Raw genomic sequence first — 25,460 nt, 5'->3', positions numbered from 1 at the left:
GAAAAAAAAAAAAAGGCATCCATTTTCTGAAAAGTCTTGATTATGAAATATGATTTCTATCATAAATTATATGAATATGAAACAGTTAACATATTTTGGGATTATTGTAATTTGCAAGAAAAAATAAATAAAGATAGATTAATATTTGTGGAAACGCCTTGAGCCTGCTTTTGGCCTGCCAAACCAACAAGACATCTGCTGAAACTTCTTGATACTTGCATTCGCACTATCTCAGTCAAAAAACTAAAGTCACAGTCACGGATTTCCAAATATACGAATAACACTTTTTTTGTCCTTATTTACAAATTATTTTTTTTTGTTAACAATGTAATTACTGCTTATCAAGATACAGAGGTCACTCAATGATAAAGGTTAATGGGATAAGATAATTTATTTTATAGGACAACTCATCAAGAACTTGTTTATATTGCATGAAAATGACCATGTTACAATCAGCTGGGAAGCACCTCTGCAATATTGTGTTCCCCAAATAGGCAATTCTGAGGGGGGGGGGAAGCTCTCCTCATGGAATTTTCATATTACATATTGATTACTTTACTTTTGATTACTTTTGGTTAATCAATAAGATGTAAATAAAGTTGATATATATATTATGTATGGATAAACGTTGTTGTCAATACTTTTGAAAAATGTCTTTTCTACTACAGGCGGAAACACAACTTAAATAATGCTAGTGGAAAAGGGGAACAGCAGATACAAAATGAAAGATTATAATCAAGAAAGAAATATATATGTATATATACTTACTTGAAAATGGATTAACTAAAAAAAAAAAAAAAAAAAAAAAAAAAAATTGGCTTTATTTGTTCAAATATTGCCAAAGACTACCAAATCATCCTTTATGACATATTTGTAGGTAAGATAAGGTTTATTATGACTTCACAGAGGATTTTCATAAATATTTGTATGTCTCTTTGAAAGCAACAGCACTTTTAACTTGGAATTTCCAAATATCTATGCAAATATTTTGCATTTCCAAATACAGTCCAATTTCTAGATACGAAACACCCCGCTTACAAAATTTTCAGCTTATGAAATATGATGGGAAAAATTTTTTGTCTGCATACAAAATTTTTTTTCAAAATATGAAGAATATAAGTGCCAGAAAGATTTCGTTCTCCTAGAGTGGCCCACAATAATTGCTATTTTTCTGGCACCTATTTTTCGAAAATCTTGAAAATCAGGGTTTTATTCAGTTTTAAAGAATTGTTCTTATTAATTTTCTGGAAATATTTTTATAGCTTTTAAATCTGGAAAACATATTTTGGGGACTTAAATTTATTTTTTCTACTTACCCATTATTATAGAAACAGTTTTCTGTTCTTCCTTCCCTGGGTAGACTCATTTTATTTTTAACTTTTTAAATCATTACTATATACTGGGCCCAATAAAATATAAGTTCAAAATCTGCATTAATCAAAATGTCGTATTTAAGTGTATTTTATGACCGGGCAATGCCACTCGGCCTGCTAGCATGATACATTCTAGCATATTTACCTAAGTTTCAGAAAGTAAATGTGTAGACAAAAAAGATGATACAATATTACATCTTGCTTCAAAGAACTTCATGAAAAGAAATCTTAAAATATTTTTTTCAAATTACAAACACACAAAATATTTTCAAATATTGCACTTGTGTTTTATTTCTTCATATCAATCATTCCAGAAAAGTCTTGAAATAAAGACGCAATGTTGATGAATACATAAATAATTTCTTTCTTATATATATATTTCTTATATTTTTATTCTTTTTAGGCAAACAAAATTACCATTAGTTGTGACAATAAATCTACTGTTTCAGTCTAAAAAGACTGTCAGGCGATAAAAACAGCCTCTGGTTTTAGTCGAGACAAGACCTTTAATCCTCCACTTTTTATTCGGCACTATCAACAGCCCCTTATACATTCTAGTTCTCAAACCCAAACTAATAATTTTATAGTTATTTTTATTATGTGAGAAATGTTTGCAGACACACAAACTGTTTTTATTTATATAGAAAAGATTCTGAAATGTTTTCACAATCATAATGGGTATCATTGACCCCAACTCCACCCCATTTTTCGCCATCTGAATGCCTTATAAGAACAACAGGACTGAAAATTTGTTGAGAGCTCATACCAACTAGTTAAGTGCTTACCTCACTGTCCTCGTTTGATAGACATGCTGTACCTACCGATTACAAGTTTAGATGTGTAAGCAGATATACACCAAGAATGCAGACGAGATTAATAATTCCTCTCAACCATTTGTGAACTTTTTGTGCTGATCTTAACTGAAAATCCTTTCTATTCATAAAGATGGTAAATTTTGTCTTATAAAACAGAAGCTATGCTTTAACAGTCAAAACGCATAATTAGCAACTCATTTTTTTCAGCAACTACTACAACTACTATTAAACTCATTATCATTCTTTCAACTGACCAACCAAATATACTCTTCTGACACAAACTATTTCACATTTCCGTAGTTATGCAGAGAAGTTATGCTGAAATGATATTTAAAAACCCATTCTTAATACGGAGGGGGAGATGTTTTTGTAAGTATCCTGTACTTTCACCTAACAATTTAATAAAAAAAAAGATATCATAAAACTTGAAAATACTATAAAAAAAAAAAATAAAAAAAACCATGGTAACTTCTGCATAAACACCCACATTTCACTTACATTTACTGTTCAAAAATTTTAATGTGTATATATTAGTGATGGGACGATTCTAATACCCCACCCTCCACCCCGATTCCGTTTTAAATTCCTGATTCTGATGAATTTAAATTTCTATATATAGAGTTTGTTTTATTATTTATTTTGGAGGGGAGGGGGCTTTCACTCCAAAACCCATGAAATATATGCATATATTTTCCCAAACGTAAAAATAGACTTATGATGGATGATCTATAGATTTTAGTTTTAATGGTAATTTTAGAATCAGTAAATATTTATTGTTTCATCATTAATATGAACCATGGAAAATAAAGTTTTAAACAAAAATAAACAAATAAAATCGAAAAAAAGAATCTTTTTTGGCATCGGGTAATAGGTACAAAATTTCCCAATTCCGATACAGATACTTCAAAAAGTTCTAATTAATTGTCCCAACACTGGTGTGTGTGTGTGTGTGTGTGTGTGTGTGTATATATATATATATATATATATATATATATATATATATATCATTCTTTTTTTTTAAACATGTTTTATGAAATAAGATAAAAGCTTCCTGTCTACATATTTTGGTCTTAATCTTTTTTAATTTTCTTATCAGGTTTCTTGCTTCTGGCAAGAACTGGCTGATCTAACTGCCATATACTAGAAACATTACTAATTAAAGCAAAGAAACCAAATATTAACAAGATAACAGTCTTTAAAAGTGACATAGATTAATTAATATCTAGTTTTTTATTACATTTTCACCCCAAACAAAGTACAGTGCCACTTTGAGGAGGGTTACTATCTGGGACATAATTTGCAAGGGTACTATGTAGGGAGTTTAGCAGCAAGATGTCTGTTTACATTACACTTGAACTTCTGCATGTCAGTACAGTAACAACATGTGATTCACCGAGTAAAAACACACACACACTTCTATAAATTAAATTTTTTTTTTTTATTATTAACATTTCACCCCAAACAAGGTACAAGGCTATGTTCATGAAGGGCTACTATTTGGGGCCAGATTTGCAGGGATACTATTTATGGAGTTGGGCAGCAAGATATCTGTTCACATTACATTTGAATTTCTGCAGGTCAGTACAGTCAGGGAAATAGGGATCCAGGAGGAAATTTCAAAGTGCAGCAGTCCAAAGGAATAAGCTTTTTGAGTAGAAAGCTTTGTGGCATCTAGGGATCTCTACAGTGTAGAAGTGGGATTTTGCTGGTTGTCAGGAGTATTTTCATCAAGGAGATACTTGTGCTCAGAGTCTGTCAGAGCACTTGCCATTGAAATACTTATAAAACAGGCACCAGGATGCCATGTTTCGGCGATGAGTTTAGTTGATAGTTCAGGACCTATTAAGTTGGTGACTTTTTTGTACCCTGTCCAGGAGGGAGACACTAGTGGCAGATGTACCAGCACAGATGTGGCAACAATACTCCATGCAATGGTGAACCGTGACCTTGTAGAGATACAAGATACTCTCAGGTGTAAGTAGCCTTCTATCTAGCACAGTAGAGAGAGCCCAACTTTTTCGCAGCAGCCGTGGTACAACAGAGGCAATTTTCCAACAATCGGGAAAACAAGATTCATTAAGGCATTTATTGTAGAGCTTGGAGAAAATCGGAGCAACGTTTAATATCATTAAATCTGAAAATATGTCGACTTTTAGAAGCATCGTGGAAAATGAAAAATGCAGAATAAACAAACTGTTTCAGAAACATGCTTTTAGATGCAAATAAAAAAGAAATTTCTTTTTCTTTTTTCTAATTAATTTCAAATTTAAAATCCTCCGTCAGAGAAAGATTTTTTAAGTTTTGGCCTTTTTGGTTTTTCTTAAAAACTCTTTCTCTGATGAAGGATTTTAAATCCAAAATTAAAAAAAAAAAGAAGAAAATTCTTTTTTATTTGCATCTAAAAGCGTGTTTTTAAAACAGTTTGTCTGTTTATTCTATATTTTTCATTAAATCTATTCTGTTGACTATCACTGAAAATGAATCTGGATGGATATGAAAGTACTCGGCTCCAAAGTGACATCTAATTTGCATCCATAGATTCACGTAGTATAATTCTGTGCAGGACACTTTAAGATATGATTCAAAGGTATAATCACAGTCTGAAAATATTTAATAGTTAATTATAAAAATTGCAAAATTCTAGATTATAACTAAATTAAAGAGTACAGACCATAATAAATGTTGAGCACTAATAATACATATGACTATGTGCATCTTGTCTGTAAATATATCAAAGCAATATATCACATAGATGAAAACAATACTATTAATACTGATCAATACAATTTTTATCAACATTCATCATAAAAAAGTTGTTTTTAGGAGATAACATAATATCTTTGTGAATGTTATGCAAATATATTAAAATTAAAATAGTTTAATATTTTTTTCACAAGTTAGGTATGTTTATGTATTTGCAAATACAGGATCCACGGGCCTGCTTCCCGGTTGAAAACAACATAGTAGCCTTCAAATCCAAACTAATTAACCAATCATTATGAATTTTGAAACACAGTTATTCACTGTAAGGGGTCACCGCAGTTTTTTGTGAAATTTTAACAATAGATAAAAATTAATAAATATTCCCCCAATTTCTTTAGGAGCATAATATGAACACAAACTCTCATTCAAAAATTAAAAAATTAAAAAAAAAAAAAAAAATCTATATATAATATAGATATATATCGATAATGAACATTCCAAAGCCACAGATGTATTTATTTCATATTCATATTGTTTTATTGCTGATATTCAAGATGTATACCTCTTACAATAAAGAGCCAAGTTCATCCAAGGATGGAGTACTGTTGCCATATCTGGGCAGGAGCTGCTAGAAAGGACTTATCCTGCCTTGATAGAGTTCAAAATAGACTTTGTAGCCTCATAGGAGATGTCCTTTTTTCTTCCCTGCAACCTCTTTTTCACAGAAGGGATGTAGCAAGTTTGTCTTTGCTTTATCGTTATTTTCATGGCAAGTGCTCGACTGAGCTTCACTCTACAGTCCCCCCCCTCGCCAAACTTTCACAAGAAACACTCGTCTAGCTGAAAACACTATCAATAATTCCTCCCACTCTTTGGAAAAAGGTTGTATATATTACCTTTTTTTAAACATCGGTATGAGATTATAAGAGGTATACATCTTGAATTTTTCTAGTGGCAGAATTTCTTTTGGTAGAAAATAATGAAAAATTAAAATACAATATAACATTAAATAGAAAAATATGAATTAAAACAGAAATGAATTTGAAATAGAAAAACCTCCATAACAACTTGACTATTTTACTAGATCATATCCCCAAAAATAAATTTTATTTAAAACTTTTTACTGTAAATTATCATCTCTTGAATTAGTAAGAGTACAAATCAGAATCAAAATCATTAAGAATATCTGCTGTTTTTTTTTTTTTTTTTTTTTTTTTTTAATAATCACACTCAGTCTATTACTAATAAAATTAGTGATAATCGTACACACACACAAAGATGCCCAGACAACAAATTTTTTTCAAGAATTTTTTATGCAAATCCCTCCAGACAAGGTATGAAGCCACTTAATGTAAGGAGCTAACAAGAATGAAAGATTATTATAGCAAACAAAGAAGATATATATATATATATTAGTCTTTAAAAGGCCAAGGCTATATAGGTAGGAGGAAAACAGTCAGCAGGAAGAAACCGTTCAAAACCAGCTTCGAAACCTAGTAAATGATGCTCTTTTCTCTTCCCTGCAACCTCTTTCCCACTGAAGAGATGTTGTGAGCCTGTCTCTGCTTTATCATTACTTTCATGGCAAGTGCTCAACTGAAATCCAATATATGGTCCCTCCTTGCCAAACTTTCGCAAAAAAAAAAACAAAAAAACAAAAAACACTTGACTAGCTACAACAACTATATAAGATTTCCTCCACTCTATACCTGTACCTAAATCTAAACAAAGCTTCATGTTACATATATAGAAACTGATTAGCTACTGTCATCAATACAGGACATTTTAAACATTGTTTTATTTTTTATTAAATATATTTTCTCTCTCCCACTCACACGGAAACAATGAAAACATATTTCAATAAAGTGTGAAAACAGAAACAATGTATATGCAAATGAAAACATTTAAAAAGGATAAAAAAAATGAGTATGCAGGTATTTATGAAGGCTGATAGCAATGCAGAAAAAAACCCTGCATTACTACCAACCTTTATAAATACCTACATACTTGTTTACCAACAATTATCAAGCAAATTACTTTTCTTTTATAGGATAAAAAACTATGCATTAACAAAAAGCCTTGAAAACATAAGAACTAAAATCTGTACCATCCATGCTGATATTGTATATGATTTCATCCATTAGCTGAACCCATACAACTTTCTCCAGGATGCAGTAATGTTATTTTAGTTTGATTTGCACAATTTTAAAGTTATACATGAAAAGAAACAAGCTGAGCATGCAGGGTCCCCCTCAACGAGTGAAAAATTTACTTTCATCAGGTCTAATGTTCGTGCAAAATTAAAAAAAAAAAAAAAAAAAAAAATCAAAGGCATGGCTATTGAGAAATCACAAACAAATGAACGATTTCGGGGCAATTTTACCCCTATAATGCCCCTTAGGGGAACAACCAGAGTTATCCCAGAAAATCCGTTCTGGCAAAAATTTACTTTCACCATGATTAATGTTTTGGTGCAAAATTTTTTTTAAAAATCCAAGGCATTCTTATTGGAAAAATTGCAAACAGACGAACGGAAGTGAACTACTAGGTCTAAGTCCTCTTTTGTCAGGAGACCAATAAGCTGTTAATTTTTATAGTTTTTTTTTTTTAATTTTATTTTAATGAATATTAGATTAATATTAAATATAAAAAATATAGTAGCAATGTGTAAGTTACATAAAGGCGACATACACACATACACGGAAACATGCTAACAGCCATATAATGTTACCAATATAGAGAAAAAAATGAATAAAAAAATGCATATTTAAAGTAGATAACTACTAAAATATGAGTTACTCCCCCTTTACATTATTAGAGTTATGTTTAGGCTAAAAACAAAAACATCATTTACAAATGTTATATCTTGTGATAGTTTTCATGCAAAACATATTCTGAGTAGGATATAGTATCTTTTCAAAGAAATTGCATCGAATTACACTTTTTTCATCTTAACAACATGGATAAATGATAAAGTTAGGGAAACGGTTATTTAGAATTAAATATTTATATTTCAAGATGGTAACTATTTAGGTCTTAAGTTGAAAATCCGATTAATTTAATGTTATATATTAGATATATATTAGACTAGTTGTAGCTATCTGGTGTTGCCTCAGAAGAAATATTTTCACTTTTATTTAGCTTTTTTTTTTTTGTAAACTATATATATTTTTTTTAACCATCTAAAATTTTTATTTGTTATAATAGACTTTTTGAAAATGAAATAAAAGATAGTGTTAAAACTGTCAATCTATAATTTGCTAAGTCAGAAATTTGACAGCTTAAATGCTTCCAAACTGAAGTGTCGCAAGTTAATTCAATTTTACTTTTAATTATTAATAAAATATTGAAATGCTTGACTTGTTTACAAAAGAAATTTGTAATTAATTCTTTCTAATTCCTTTTGTGTTTTTTTATGTAGAAATTCTGTAGTTAAACTTCATTGGCAAAAGAAAAAACCTCCTAAAATTCAAACACATTTCGAATTAAAAAAAAACATCTGCCAGTAAAAGATGATAAAGGGCAGATAATATTATTATTTTGAAAGTAAAACACATTATGACTTCACCTACCAGTAAAAAAAAAATGATAATAAAGGATAAATAACATTTTTTTTTTACATAGGCATAACCACTTATTTAAGGCCAGAAACCACTCAAGGAGTTGCCTGTTTTTCATAGAAATCGCCTATTTACATATATTTATGTCAGAGTTGTCAATGACATTGTGAACATTAATATCTCAATGAATAACAATGTTTTAGGTTTAATTTTTTTAATTTTTATTATTGGAATTCTTTTGAGATGAGCAGTCTATACATTTATTTATTTGTTTATTTATTTATTTGTGCCCTATTATCCTCATCTTCAAGTTGTTGCTTCACAACGTGTTTCGACCAACTATTCCTCTGGCCTTTTTTTAATTCAAGTAAATGATTAACGTCTATGTTGAGAGAAGTATGCGTGTTTTGTAAATAAAAATAAATATTTGAATAAGTATATACCCAACAAATCTAGATGTCATTTTGAACTTTTCACTTATAACAAATGATGAATCTGTCAGTTTCTATTACTGAAAGAAATTTTTAGGTCAGATAGAATATATAAACAATGAAAGTGATTGAAATGTTAATTTTTTTTTTTTTTTTTTGGTTGATGATGCAGTAATAATTTTGAAATATGGCTGGCTAGCCAGAATAAGCATCAATTTAATCGACTCATCAATATCTATGTCTGACTTTGAAAATCCACCAAAATAATTTTATATGTTAAATTGTTTACATCAACATTGCTAAACGGCATAGATACTACAAATTTGAAACCTTGACGTTTTCTTTTTACCTCGTTAGATTTGTAATAAACAAGTGCCATATTCTTTGTTTTCCGGAACCCTAAGCTAAAGACTCTGCTGGAACCTGTATCATTTTACTTTTATTTTATATATTATATTTTATTTTTTTAACTTATTTTGAACACTGTTTTTTTAAACATTATTCTAATCTAATCCCATTTTTCTCCATACTATACTAGCAGTTCAGCCTGGCTTTGCTTGGGCCCTATGTACTGTTCATGACTTTATGTGCATACGTATATATATATATATATATATATATATATATATTAGAAAGTTTGATTCATATCCCAGTAACTTACATTTAAAATTTTAAGTGTTCAAACCCATAATTGGCTGAGGAGTTTGGTAGAATCTGCAAAGGTCAAATATTTCAACTTTGACCTCTTGGCAGCCAAATTTTTGGCCAAAAACTGATTAAAACACTTGCCCTATTTCTGATTACACTTTATGTAAAATTTTAAATGTTTAGACCAAAAATTGGCTGAGTAATTTGGTAGAGACCGCAGAGGTAAAAGTTTTTTTTTAATTTTGACTCCAAAACTGATTAAAAAGATTTTCCCAAATCTCAACACCCCTTATGTTAAATCTCGAGTCACTAGACCAAAAATTGACAGAGTTATTTGGTAGGGAAATGTACACACAGACACAAAAACACAATTTCATGTTTATAGATATATAAATTTTTATCTATTTATATATGTATTTCCGTATCCCTTGTTTGCTGTTTCTGTCTTCTCCTTTTTTCTTTTTCCTTTTCTCTATTTTTTCCTTTCTTCGTCTATTGTTGGCTCTGCTTTAGTGTTCCCCATTATTTTATAGAGGCCTATTATTTTTTTTGTACCTACATATATACTACCCCTCCAATTTACCCTTATATGTTGTACCTACTTTTAATTATTATTTACTATTTTATCCTATTCCTTCATTCTCATGTGTAAATGTCATTAAGCCAGTGTTTTTCTTTATATATTTGCATCTTGTATAATTTTAGCACTTCTCTTCTGATGAGAATCATTTAGATTTGAAATGCCAGGGCCTAAACAAGTTTTTTCTTAATTTTCCCCTTAACTTTTCCTTATTGTTCTGATGATATAATAAAGTTAAATATAACTTATTTCTCATCTTTCATTTAATTTTATTGTTTGGTCCTCTTAATAATGTTGAGCTTTTCTTATCTTGATAGGTTTTGCCTTATTAAATATTTACTCTTTGATAACATGATATATATATTGTAAACATTTTATTTCTCCGACAGCATGCAGACATAAATTTTATGTAATTATTATATATAGATATAATCGTGCACACACGCACACACACATATATATACATACATACATGCACACACACTCGATTGCATCGTTGCATTCTTACAAAACACACACACATACATATATATAACCTACAGACACACACTTTCATATATATATAACTACTTCATTTACTCACATAAATTTAATATACGAAAGTATAGATTTATGCATAAACTTTAAGTATTTATTTCAAAAGTGCTCAATACGTAGGTAGAGCTAGTTAGTAATTTATAAAATATATATGGCGATTAAGCTACACTGAATATTCTGCGTTTCATCCACTATCGGATTCGTCAGGCTTATACGCGAATTCTGTGGTTGCTTCTTGTTTTTATATATGTTGAGGATTTCTAGTTAGCCAATCAGCTTTCTAGTATCCACCGCGCCCCTTCCTATCAGCCAATGGGCATGCATTTTATCGAACAAAGGATCTGTTTTAGAACTAGGTTAGTTGTTTACGGTAGATCTATATATATATATATATATATATATATTCTTCAGCACAAAAAGTTTGCCTATTTTCTTTATATAGTTTCATTATATTGAACACTTTTGAATTCAATAGACTGACTATATTTACCAGAAACAACTAAATTTGTTTGTCCTTTAATTATATAGTCTTCAGAAACAATGGATACTCACCTCTAATGGTGCCTTTATGGAGAATTTATAGTTAAGCGGAGACTGTGAAGTCTCCAACTGTATCTGTCTTGAATCGGTATTGCATGAATCCATTGGCAAAATAAACTTCAAGAAACAATGCCAGGATAAGCAGGGAAAGTGTTATTTCAGAGGTTTTTTTTCTTCTCAGACTAATTGCACAACTAAGGTCTGAATCCATGCCTATAACGACTACACCATGCCACTTCTTTATAATTTTTAAACCTTGCCTTATATCACAAATAAAGTTTTTAAAATCTTCAAAGTATATTTTTGGCCATTCTAAAGACTCCCATGCAATATTGAGTAGAGACAGATAGGATATTATAGTCTCTACTCAGTATTGCATGGAAGTCTTTAAAATGGTAAAAATATTAATTGTCTATAGTTCTGGGATAAGGTGATTTCATTATGGATTTCGTTTTCGGATTCACTTCCTCATCTTCGGTGTTTTTTCCACTACGTTTCGGCTATATCATCCTTCGGCCTTCTTCAGGTGTATCATGTTGTCGGTGAAATAAAATGTTTATAAGCGGACAAAGTTGAGCTTATGTACTATATCATCGTTTTTAAATAAATATTTTGTTTATAATATTGCTGTTTTCACTTTGGAAAAAAAACAAACGCTTACATGAGTTTATGGGGTAGGGGCTGCTAGCATCCTACTCTAGAAGCCAAGGTGACGTCAACCTGAAAAAGTTTGGGAAACCCTGGTTTTAATGGTCACAAATTCTTAAAAAAAAAAAAAAAAAGGTCAAGTTGTTTGCCTGCATAATGGTATGCGTGGAAGGGAAGAATTGTTTTTAAATGTCAAATTAGAAGTTGATCACAACTTGTTCAAAATCTAAAAACAAACAGGGGCAGACGACAAATTCTAAGCATTTCTCCATGAAATAAAACTGTATTCATAATCAGAAGATGCCGTTGGTCATCCTTAGTCAAAATTACTAAATAATCTTTATCTTACTCTTGACTAGACTCATCTCACACCACAATACCACATTTACTCTAGGGATTGTCCTACTAAAAATATCTTTAAATTGATTTAAAATGAGCTTAGCCAGAAGATTAAAGAAAACGTGTACCCATTGATATTGGAGGCTCTTTACATCGACTGGTGTTAAATACGTTTTTTTTTTTTCTCTCTGAAAGTCAAAATGAATCATAGCTTAAGTATTTAGGCAGAGCTCGGAAACTCAACACCACCATAAAATCAAGCAAAATAACAGATGTTGTGTCTTGCACAATTAAGAATGCGTTTTTTTTAATTTTTTAAAGAGATCTTCACTTGGAACAATACAAGTGCATGCATGACTTAAACAGACACACAAATGCACATCACACATGCATGGTTACATCATAAGGGACATAAATAAAAGACGTATAGCCGCAATAAATAAACAAAATAACTTGGAGGAGGGATGCTCTCAAATAAATTCAACACATAAAACGAAGCTGCGTAAATAGTTTTTTTCTAGTTTGCTTCACCAATTCTAACCTTGAGTGTCCATACTGAATTGAGGCGGTACCGTCTCGATTTTCTGATGTCGACAAATTCCTCGTAGTCCTCTTCCTCACTGGCTTCTGATGGTCTTCCTTCCAGTATTTGCGTTTGTTTGACTCGTCTCGTTTGTTTAGTTCCAAAATTGATGACTTTGCACTCCCAGTGTCATCCCTTTCCCTCCACTTGCTTCGATCCTTTACCAAATACTCAGGTCTTTTAGCAGACACAGAATCGCGGCATGAACGATGGCGCCGTTGCTTTTCAGAAGCCGCACTCGTCATAGATGCCATTAGCTTAAATAGAAAAGTAGTCACTAGTCAATGGATTCTTCCGAATAATGATTTGTGTATTTACATGGACTTAATCAACTAATTCCTCGGATAAAAAAAAAAATTTTAAATGACAATTTGGAATTTAAAAAAAAAAAAAAGAAAAAAGTAAATTCTTTTATATGTTTATCTCATCATTTTTACAATGTTTCAGCCATTGTAGATATTTACTTCTGTCCAACCGCAGGAAGATGTGACACAAGGTAGGAAAGGTGGGGAGAGTCAAGCAACCACCCCTAAAAAAAGAACAATCCTTTAAAAATTGCCTAAGCATGTCCAGTCAGTATTCCCTCTTAGAGTTGCCCCAGGCAGTAAGCAATGAACTTACTCTACCTGAAATCAGGAGGAAATGACCTGGGCGAGTGCCCCCCCCCCCCAACGTCCTACAGGTGCTTTTTGTCGCAGTTGGTAAACTTCTGTGAATTTTCAACCAGACATTTTCTTTAATACAATTTGTTTGCATTTCCTGTAGCACACCGTTTATATAGCCAATATTAGTTATTTTTTTAAAAGTTCCTTCACCAAGAATTACACTTATAACTGACTGCAATGAAAAGACACCTTAAGTACAGTGCATATTGGGCCTGGACTGGCAAAAAACACAATTAAATTCTATATCTATGTAAAAATCATTTTGTGATTTTTTTTTTAATGGAAATCGCTCCAGACAAGGAATGAAGCCACTTGATGTAAGGAGTCTAACTAGAAAAAGAAACGGGGGGGGGAAAAAAAAGAAAAAGACAGAAAATATCCCTTCAAAGTCAAAAACTAGCCAACGATAAGTGTTATATGGATAGATTTCAACTCAGAAAAAAAAAAAGTCTTCCCAATTTGTCAGAAACATCACCCATGGAATTGTAAGAAATAAAGGACAAAATAAGAAAAGCAAGAACTATTATGAAAGTAAAATTTTCAAAGAGTTTTATTTTCTGTGAGTCTGAGTCCGCATTACCATATTTGGGCATTGCAGTGGCTGAAACATTATGAAAATGACAGCAACGAAGGAGAGGAAAAACATTGTGGAAAACGTAAATAATGCAAGCGAAAATATTTCACCTCAGTCATTGTGTCGAATACTAAATAAGCTCTTATAAGTAATCAATCTTGCTAACATGTTTTGCTAAAAGAAAATGATTTCATGAAAGTAATAACATTAAATGAAATGAAAATACGAAAATATAGATATGATAAAACACTGTAATAACAACTTACGTCCTTTCCATATATTGTAATTTGGAATAAATACAGATAATTCTTCAATAAAAACTTATAAGTAACAATCCTTGGTTTTGTTTTACAATCTACAGAGGTATGAAAAAGTGGTTAAAAAGTAAAAAAATATAACAAGTAAATGTTATTAAAGGCAAGTTACTCTCCTACCTATCTAGAAAACCCACCGATTATATGTCATGGTAACATATATTGGGTGGGTTTCTAACAGTATCTTGTATAATGTTTTTGTTTTAACTAATTTTCCAAACTTCACAAATTTAGGGATCATCTACCCTCCATTTTTCTTGTTCGCACCTATCGATAAACACTGTTTACTTTTCAGACTGATTAAAAGTTTGAAAGTGAGTAAAACACCTAAAATCTTTTCCAGATAAGCAGAAGAGTAACTCATCTTTCCTTTGATAACATTCATTTGTTATAATATTTGTTTTTTACCACTTTTTCGTATCTCTGGATTGTAAAACAAACCCCAATTCTTACATATAGACACATAACACTGTTATATTCAAATATTCATGGAGTTTGGTTTGGTCGTTTTGTTTTATGGCATATCAACCCTTTCCAGGTTATTTAATGCCGCATCCAATAATTTTAGAAAAATGTTTTTATGCTACAAATTCTTTAAATTTTCGAACATTTATTTATGGTGTTTGGTTTAATTGTTTTGTAGAAAAAAAAAATTGTTTTTAACTTTGCAGAACATGATTGAGTTTTACAAAAGTTCAAGAAAAAAAAAGATAATATGAATGTTTAGTGCATTTATTGGTCAGGAAGCCAGTATCTTCAGACAACCTGATCTGATAGCACCAGATACTCTAACAGATATTACCATTCTGAGCCAAAGTGAACCTGAGAGCAATGGTAACTAAGCGAATAACTTCACATTCCCCACAGCCCCCAAAATGGGATCTCACCACTGGTTGTCTTTTAAGGTCATATCCAAAATTTTGAACTACGAAGATAGAGTGATCATGATGAATCCAAAAATTGAATTTGTACAGATAACTAATCTCTTGTTTTGCAGACAATGTAAGTTTATCTTTATTTTTCCCTTTGTGGATTTTATATGGGTGCTTGTATAGAATAGTGATGTTTTAATCCAACACATTTCAGATGAAAACCTTATTACATACTTACGTGTCATGTTGAAATAATTATAAATTCAAAATGTTTTTCCAAAATGATCCATTAGATGTACTAAATGTATTTTTTAACAAAACAAAAAAAATCAGCCACAATTATGTTCAGACATTTTGTTTTTAAAAATGGTAGATTGTAATTATTTAGTACAAAATGGTTGATTACAATTACCTTCCCTAGATATTGTGCACTCTTCTTCAACATTAAAACATTCAATAAACTCTATAGATTTTATTTTTACTTGCAATTATTTTTCTACTGGATCATTTTTCGTAATTTTTGGAATTTATACTAACTTTGAGATGAAATGTAAATATGTAATAATATTTTCACCTGAAATGCATAAAAGCATAATTATTTTACATAAGCACTTCTATATGTTCCCAGTCCTGTTGATAAATTACTTATATGGTACTCGCATTACCACCTAGTGTTTCCCAGGAGTATGAACAACAAAACAGAAGAGTTAAAAAAAATGTGCATATCTCTCTCAATCCATCACTTTCCTTCCTTCTCTTTATCCATCTTCTCTCCCTCTCTCTTTCTATCCTCTTCCTTGCTTTCTCTAACAACTAAAAAAATTATTATCAAATTATTACATGTATCAATACTAATAAGGGAATGCTTTTGTGTCTATATTACACGTTAAAGAAAAAAAATTATGCAGAATACGGACCACGCTATTTTTTTCAAGTCAAATTCAATTTTTGCCGTATCTTTTGTTCATTAAATTGTTAGGCAAAATTACAGAATAGTTACCCATCCCCATGTTAAGAATGAGTTTCTAAATAATAATGTTATTTCAGCACATTTTATATTCTGTATAAGTATTGACTTTTCTTTATTTTATGTTTTATTATTATCAGTTATTTTTAAGATTAAGCCTTCTATTTTAGACTTGGTTGATCTTTGTACAAATGTAAAAACCTCAACAGCTTTAATGGTTTATTAAAAACTAGCAGTTACCCAAGGTTGCCCGGGACATGAATAAGAGTTAAAAAGTGTGCGTAGCATCTTTCTTTTAAAACTTCTTTTTTACTATCCTCCTCTCCTGTCTCATCTTTGTGCATTAAAAAATATATTTTCAAATGTAAGGATAAAAAATACAAGTTCACACTAAAAGTCAATATTAAAAAAAAAAAGCTTTAACTATCACTCTTGCTCCTCAACTAATTTTCTTTCAGTTGACATTCAAACGAATGAATATTAAAAAACAAATGTGTTCATATTCTTTGTAACATGGCAAGGACCCTACGCAAGTTAGTAGCGATCAAATTAGCTAGTGTGACTTTTGATAAGAGTCAACTTAAGTTCATGCCAAAATAACCCAGATCTGTAATACCAGACTATTCTCAAGGTTGAACGAAAGGTGGGTAACAAGGAAGGGGCAAGAGATTAAACTCTGTAAACAAAACATAGTTGAACGATATGAGGAGATGACAATGTCACATTTTCGAGCGAGAGAAAGGTTTTCAGTCAGGGTCTCTCTATTGGAAGCACGCAAACGAGACACGTCCAATAATGTAGAAATAATCCAAGCTGAATGTTACCAATGTCTGTCATTTTTTTTAGATAGAAAGTAAGTTTAGAAATAAAGCATTAGTCTCTTTCTTTCCTAAATTCATTTGCTCCAATAAAACCTTCAAGAACACCCAGCGAACGTCTTCCTTGTATCTTTTCTACATGAGAAGTTTTATTATCTTAGTTAAACAGATGATCACAACCACTCCTGAGACTAAAGAGAAACAGCAACAATGTATAGAAATAAAAGAGCAACACATATAAACACTCACATATAATGACTTATCTTCACTCCACCCCTCAAAATCAGCAGAGATTATACCATTCCTGTAATGATCAGGTCCCTGTTGATTTTGCGATGAGAATTCAGTTATGCGCAGTTCTATGAATTCCACCCTCCCAGGCTTTGCCTTCTCTCTTTGAGAAAGGGTTTAGTTTATTGCTAATCGCCTGAGGCGCCCTCACCAGAGAATGCCGACGGGGCTGCCCAGGCACTTTTTGCAGGTCAGGCGGTCTCCTCCTCGGGGTGCTGACTTCTTAATTTCACTTTCTGACTCTGGTGTCTAAGTTCTTGCAATGGAAGACAATTAAAAACTATGTATATAACAACTTGTATTTTATTTGGTTTGTTGATTGCTTATTTGTGAAAACAGTGGCTGAAGTAATGCTAAAACAAATTAAAAGAAACAAAGCATATCAGCTTTTGAGTGTGTCCTGTGAAGCTTCTAACTTTTAAAAGGATACATACACACAAACATACAACTGCCATTTATACAATAGACTACTTACTCAAACATGAATGTCCACCAAAAACTAACTTTATACATCACATATTTTTGTAAACATATTCCATTGTTTACTTGTGTGTATGTGTGTATATGTGTGTACCTGTTTGCGGTTACATTACTGGAAAAAATTAATAAAAAGTTCTGACTATTTGTTGAGTTACTGATTGATTTCAAAAGTTTTTTGGTTGTTTTTAATGCAAAAGGTTGACACATCTTTAGAATTGGTAGCACCGTTATTAAATGAAATGGTTTTATAATTATCTATATGGCTGGGAACAAAATGTTTCACATAGAGAAAAAAAAGATGCAAAGAGGAGTCAAACAAGTGCTTACAAAGCGAAACAACCTCCTTACAATGAGTACAGAGAAGGGCAGGTAACTTTGGAAATAGAGATATAACTGGGTCCAAATTTGTTCAGAGTTCTTTGGAAGCAGATAGTAAAACTGATTTTTGTTTTACTGTTCGCCCATCGGATCTTATGGAAAATAGAATTTGTGCAATTAGGATTCGATGGAATAAACTCAGAGAACTTCTGCAATTACTAACCAGCAGAGTTTTATCACAATGGGAAAAATCTATCAGGCATCTGTACACAATGTAATAATGTATGAAAGTGAAACCTGACCGGTGAGAGTTAAGGACGTGCGTTGCATGAAGTGAAATAATACAAGTACGATACATTAGATGTGTAATACGAGTTCCAATGATAGATCTAATGACTTCAGAGAAAGATTGAATCTGGACAATATAGAGAGATATGCGCAAAACAGGAGACTTTGATGGTATGGCCACAGTGAAAGAATAGATGAGAGTTTATATATAGGCAAGTAGATGTAGCAAGGTCAATTCACGGGAGAGGGCCAAAGAAAACATGGAAGAAAAGTGATAAGGATGGACTTGAGAGAAAGAAGAATAAATCAAGACCTGGCTAGAGATATATTAGTTTGAAAATCAATTTCTAAAAGCCATTGAACAATTCCTGTATGTAAAGAATGCATTTGATGATGTTTTTTTTTTATCAAGTTAACAGTGGAACATATTCCTGCGTCGCAAATTTTTAATGTTCCCAACCCGATAGATAATTTATAAAAGCGTTTCATTTAATAATGGCATTACTTATACAAACATTTGTGTCTACCAAAAAGCAGAGTTATACATTAAAAATATTGTCAGAAATGTATACTATTGATTACAAATGATTGTGACATAGACATGTGTGTGTGTGTTTTGAAAGAAATCAACAAGTCTAGAGATGTATTTTTCTGTGTCCAGAATTCCCCTACATTAAAATCAAAAATTAAGAAAAATCTGTATGACAGAAAGACAATATAATATTGCAAAAATCATGTAAATTGATCAAGTAGTTTTATTTTCAAGTGATTAGTGCAAATTCGTAGACACTACAACAAAAATCTAGTAAGTTTGAATTATCATTTAATTTTCTCCTTTAGTTTCTTGAAATTTTTTTGAAAATGGCAGATGAGAGAGTCACTCTTCAGTTCTGATAAAATTTGATGTTCTTATATAAAAATAAAACAAACTTGATAATACAAATTTTTCTTTATTTTTGTTTCTTTAGTATAGAGGGATTTCTGGACAAGAACCTTTTTCTCAATTAAAAGATTAAAAAAACAAAAAAAACAAAAAAAAAACATCCAAAGTTCAACATGTGTTTATTTCTAAGTACCTGACTTAAATCATCATCAGGACATACAGGTTTTTTGGTTGTTTTTAAGAGGCGGCAAACTTTAAATTTTTATCTTTCTTCCTCAATACTGGCAACTTTCCATTTCTTGCATTCGGATAGTCTTCTAACACTTCCTTAAATACATAACTTACGCAATGCTTTAAGCAAACAACACACACACACACACACACACACACACACACACACACATATACATACATAAAGGTTTTATCCTCATTCAAAGTAGGAGTACATTTTTTAAAGATACCCTATGCATAGATATAGGTAATATGGTGTTATGGGCTGGTTATACATAAGGTTCGTCATTCAATCCTGGGCAATACTGATTATTTTTTATCATACAATATATTATTTATAAGATTTTGATTTTAGTGAGAATACACATTTTTCAATGCTATGAATAAAAAATCTTTTTATGAACATAAATTCAATAAAAAAAAATGCTACTCAGTGTGTTTTTTTTTTTGGGGGGGGGGGTTCAAAGACAACATTTTATGGACAAAAATTTCCATTTCGTTTCTTTCTTTCGGTCATTTTCAATCAGATATTAATTTTATTTTTATCTCTTCTTTTTCTTTTTTTAATCTGATGTGACCAATTTTTACTGATTTTGATTTCTAAATCGAATCAACAGCAGACTTGGACATTCAGATAGAGGACATGGTAGGTAATGTTCCTATTTACTTTGTCTCGCCATGAGGGCAGAATTAGACACCGGGGTTTGTTTTTTTAATGTGGAGAAAAGGAACAAAAATTTAAAATTGTTTCAGTTGCAAAGTATTTTTTCTCCACTAACTGAGAACAAAAAATTGAAGTGTAGCATCAGAACAGATACTACACTTTGATCTTGACCGAGGTTATGTTGCCTTTAAATAAACATATACTTATTAATTACCTGTTGTGTAAATGAGTACAAAAATCCTAATTAGGCTAAAGTGCTTTTTAATCAAACAACTATGTGTTCTACATTCATTTAAAGTAAATCTTTTATTACTATTATTATTATCTATTATTGACAAGGATGAGAGTTAAAAAGGTTATATTTGATCAATTGTGATTTTCTTTTTATTATTTGCATTGTTTTTTTTTCTTTGAATTTACACCATTACTATTTTATATTTCATCTTCATTTTACAATGAGCCTCTTTTTTGGGCTTATTACCCAATCATGGGGTTTCAACTATAAATGCTGTTATCTGCTTGCTGTGCATACAGGGTTTTCCTACGTACTTATATCTGATGAAATGATTATTTTTCATATCAATGTAAACATGTAGAAAAAGTCAGTATAATACATAATATACAACAATTATATTTATGTATGAGAAAAAAAAAAAATCACCATAAATGAACGCACACACTTGAAGGCCAGATGGCTGAAATGTAGTTGAAAAATGAATATTAATGGCAAAAACAATAGTCAGAAAAAAAAAAAAAAATGCAAATAGTTTCAAACATAAACCAGAATTTAGTTTTTAATAAACTAACCTAACTTTTCTCTAAAAAAGAAAAAAAAAAAAATTGAAGCATCCAGGTCAAAAGAGGGAGAGAAATGATTTGAGAATGAGTGAGAAGCAGTTGGATGAGTGAGGTGTGCCACAATCGAGTGAGAGGCGGAGTGAGGCTGCCAGGGGAACAGCCTGTAGTTGTAGATTGTATTACAGGGAAGACAGTAGTAGGAGCAACACTAGTGGTTTGAGTGGCAGTAGGAGGAGGAGGAGGAAATCAAATAAATGTAAATATGACAGCAAGAACTGAATCTGAAAAGGAGGATATTAATTGTTACAAAAATATGAAAAGCCATTTAAAGACAAAGAAAGTGGTTAAATGAAGGGGAGGGGTGCTAAAGGATTAAATTTTAATGAAATAGTAAACCATATTGGTTATCAGGCTTACCAGTACACAGGAAAGAGAGGCTGGATATAAAGCTGAAGAGTTCTCGTATTAAAGTTTTAAGGTCTTAAAAGTGCACAAAAATACATATTTGAAGATATATATATATATATCAAACATTCATCTCTTTTTAATTGTATTGTTATATATATATATATATATATATATATATATATATATATATATATATATATATAACAATACAATTAAAAAGAGATGAATGTTTATACTTATTTTTTATTGTTGTTTTTATTATTTCTTATTGTGATAAGCCCAATCATAAACGATGCACTTTGTGTGTACAAGATCAGATATCTTGGATTGGATCTGTTTAGATTCCAAGAAACTGATTTTTCATGATTATGTATATTTTTGAAAATCCATGGATTAAGGAGAAGTGTTTTTATATTCCTTGCTTCAACATTTAATGATTTAATAAATTTTGTAAATGTTTCAATTTTATTTTGAATCATTTCAATATTTCTTCTTTTTTTTTAATTGTGTGTGTGGGTGTGTGTTACTGAAGATTATAAAAACATTGGTACTGTCGGTTTCAAATTAAAAAATATCTGGTCACATATGTCAGACTCTCTTCAGACTTTATTTTATAAATCAACGGTACCAATGTTTTTCAGATCTTATGTAACACATAAATATTACACTTTTATCTAAAAAAATCTTTTGTTAATAATCGAGCACTACTGAGGTTCTCGCCAACTAGCCTTTATATATATGTGTGTGTGTGAAAGTATATGCTTATGCACATATTTTCTATTCTTTGTATATACCAAGTTAAAGCTCAATAATTGCTAAGATATAACAACAGACCATGTATAAATACACATTTTTCCAAGGTCCAAGATTTTATTCATTTTACCAATCATTTATCATTTTTTTTTTTCAAAATTTTACAAAGTTTTTGTTTGAAAAAAATAACTGGTAAGATGAATAAAATCTTGGCTTTTGGATGGGATCTAGCAAAAATGCCGTATCAGGTCAAAGATTGTTACATATATTATAACATATTAGCAAGACTTGTGCATCAGGATATGACACAAAGCCAGAACAGATTTGGTAAAACCCCCTCCTCCCACTAAAAAAAAAACAAATTAAACTACAGTTGTTATATATATTATATGTGGTCATCTACAGATAAAAATTTTGTTGTAAATGACTTGTCAGTGTGGCTAGGCATAATCAATATAAAAATTCTAAAATCCTAATTTTTGAAAGCTCAGATCAAAATAAATTTTATTTATTTTGATATTATTATGGTTTTCTATAAATCAGAACTTGAAGAATGGCGACTAGACACTATCCTTGAGTGTCTAAGGTCTCTCTCTACAGGGGTTTGTCAGGATAATCTAGCATGAGGATATTTTTACCTACAAGTAAATCCTGACTAAATATAAAAAAATCGCATGGCCAAATAAGATCTCAGTATAGCTAACCTACACTGGCTTTAATGACTGGTGCATCTCCAAGTGATGTTATCCCAAGTAACAGCACAAAGCTGGATACTCCACCAGACTAGATGAATCCTCATCCTGGAATCCAGTAAGACAAAGAGACCAAAAAGAAAGATATACTACAATATTTTAAAATGATCAATTGGAGTAGAAGGAAATAATGTTCTCAACTTCTTTACTAATTTGGTGTTTGAGAGGTAAAGAAGCTTATAAAAGAAAGTTTTAATGGGACATTTGAATCTTATATAGAGATCAAGTGTTATTCCCAGAGGGCCCCTTGATTTCTGATTTTGAAGTAAAATGAAACAAAAATAAAATATATACATATGTGTGTATGTTTGTGCTTCTTTTTTTATGAAAGAGAGTTAATAGGGAAGTGAAATTCTTTCACTAAGTTGTTTTTTTTTTAATATATTTCATACATATTCTGAATTAACCTTTATATTTACTTAATATTAATATTTTGTGGGCACATTGGTTAGAATAACTCAATTGGAGTGAATATGGAGTTATGGTACTACCGAGTATCATGGCTAATATATATATATCCTCATTCTAGTTTGTATTTGATTTAATAAAACTAATAAGGTGAATGCGCAAATATTCACAATGTATAAATACAACCAGTAAAACAGCTTCAAATTACCATTTGAAGTCTATAAAATATATATATACGTAAAAAACTAAAACTTTCTTTTACAAGCTCATACTTAAAATATTGAAGTTTTTTGTTTTAACATTTGTTAGTTACTTTCCCTTAAGTAAAGAAATTTTAAAAGACAATTAAAAAAAAAGAAATAATCTTATAAATATTGGAATGACAAAATCTCCACTGTAGTTTACAATTGAGATGCAAGTTGGGATTTCATCAATCTCAGCCGGGCTGATTCGGAAAACTCAAAACATCCACCATTTTGTTTTAGTAAAAAAATAAAAAGCAAATGAATAAACAAATAAAAAGAAAGGGTTAAAAAATTTCTCCTTGAAATCTTTCAGTGTTGCTGTTTGGTTGAGGAACAGTTCTCTTCAGTGTTATGAGGTCCATCCTCCCAGATTTTGCATCTCTCTGAGAAGAGGTTAGTTTATTGCTGATCGCCTGAGGCACATCTCCCAGGAAATTCTGATGGCAGTGTTCGGAATTTTCTTAAAGCCAGAGTAACTCCTAAAACCCCTTTGAAATATTCCAAAGAAACTGAAATTTGGAGAATATTTATTAATTGATATCTTATACCTCCTGTTGACAGACAAAAAACAAAATGGAGGCTTTTGAATTTTTATAAAGAAATTTCACTATTTGCCACCTTTGCATAAAACTAAAACTAAATATAGTCCACATTGCTCATCTTTATCTAGCATCTGTGTTACATAATAATCAGTTAATTAGTTTAGCAATGAATCTTATACAAAGAAATATAAAAACAAACAAATACCAAACATTATATATAAATATAGCAAAATGTGAAACAAGATTTTACTTGTAAAGTATTTAATGAAACCACAAGTATGCAGTAAATCATACTAGCATAACAATGAAAAACAGTGAAAAGCAGAGGAAGTGGGGAGCAAAATGAAAAATAATTTCATGTGAATGGGTGTTCAAATCAATGACAAGTGGAAAAAAGATGGCAAAAATCCAAATTGTCAGTAAAAGTAGAGAATCCAAAGGTAAAAAAATCCAAAGATAAATCCCGTGAATGGAAGATGTTCCAAAGTAATCCAAAAGGCAGAATTCTGTGTAATTAATCACAAATGGGTTCAAGTAGAAAAGTGAGTCCGAAGTATTTTTATAAAAAAAATGAGAAATTGTTGGGACAGTAACGAAATGGAGAGTTTTAACACACTTTTGAGGCCAATATTGCTATATATATATATATATATATATATATATATTATTATTTACTATAATAATTATTAAATACCTTCAGACACTAGTGTTTCATCCTTTCGGGAATCATCAGTGCAGGGTGTCACAATTAACACCAGTTGAGAGATTCGAACCCTAGCAACAGAAGTCATGTCTGGCTTCATTAGCAAGGATCCGAACCACTAGGCTACTGTAAACCGCAAGAGGTACAGTTGAAATTAAACATTTATTCTTTTATTCTTATTAAATGCTTTTAGCGTCAGTCCGAGTAATCTTATCACTGTATGACGATCTGCACGTATTAGCTAAGTTGACCGACTTTATTACAACTGAAAATGCTCAACAATAAGAAATAAGTTTCTAAAAGGGGCTGACATTATTATTTACTATAATAATTCTTAAATTATATATATATATATATATATATATATATATATATATATATATATATATATATATATATATATATTGTTATAGAGTTGAATTCTCTTTTGTAACTGGATTTTCTAGCAGAAAGTGCTAAGTCTGTGATATGTTAAATATAGGTATTCTTCTTTTTTTTTTTCAGGAATTTAGATTGCATGTTTTTATTATTTTATTTTAGTATCTTTTATAAAATACTACAAGCTTCTTTAGACTATATATTTAAATATATATATATATATATATATATATATATATATATATATATATATATATATACACACACACACACACACACTTCTTTAGACATATAGACATAGAGAGGGAGAGAGAGAGAGAAACAAAAGCTTTTTGGCAAGAATCCCCATTC

At 30.6% G+C, this 25,460-nt stretch overlaps 1 protein-coding gene across 6 annotated transcripts in view; it reads right to left on the bottom strand.

The window, feature by feature from the left end:
- LOC145280074 (MYND-type zinc finger-containing chromatin reader ZMYND8-like) overlaps positions 1-25,460 on the bottom strand; it is a 240,607-nt gene that overhangs the window by 147,827 nt on the left and 67,320 nt on the right. For 3 of the 6 annotated variants that reach the window (XM_080131764.1, XM_080131766.1, XM_080131765.1), the window contains one exon: positions 12,716-13,014. The exons of the other annotated variants lie outside the window; for them this stretch is intronic. In XM_080131764.1, coding sequence (XP_079987890.1) covers positions 12,716-13,011 — 296 coding nt within the window. In that variant the 5' untranslated portion in view covers positions 13,012-13,014. The remainder of the gene's footprint in view (positions 1-12,715; positions 13,015-25,460) is intronic. 6 annotated transcript variants of the gene reach the window in all.

This window comes from Euprymna scolopes, chromosome 7 (assembly GCF_053919585.1).
Source record: "Euprymna scolopes isolate OS-2025 chromosome 7, ASM5391958v1, whole genome shotgun sequence".
Lineage (NCBI taxonomy): Eukaryota > Metazoa > Mollusca > Cephalopoda > Sepiida > Sepiolidae > Euprymna > Euprymna scolopes.
Note: the sequence above shows the minus strand (reverse complement) of the source record. Positions and strands in the feature narration are given on the sequence as shown.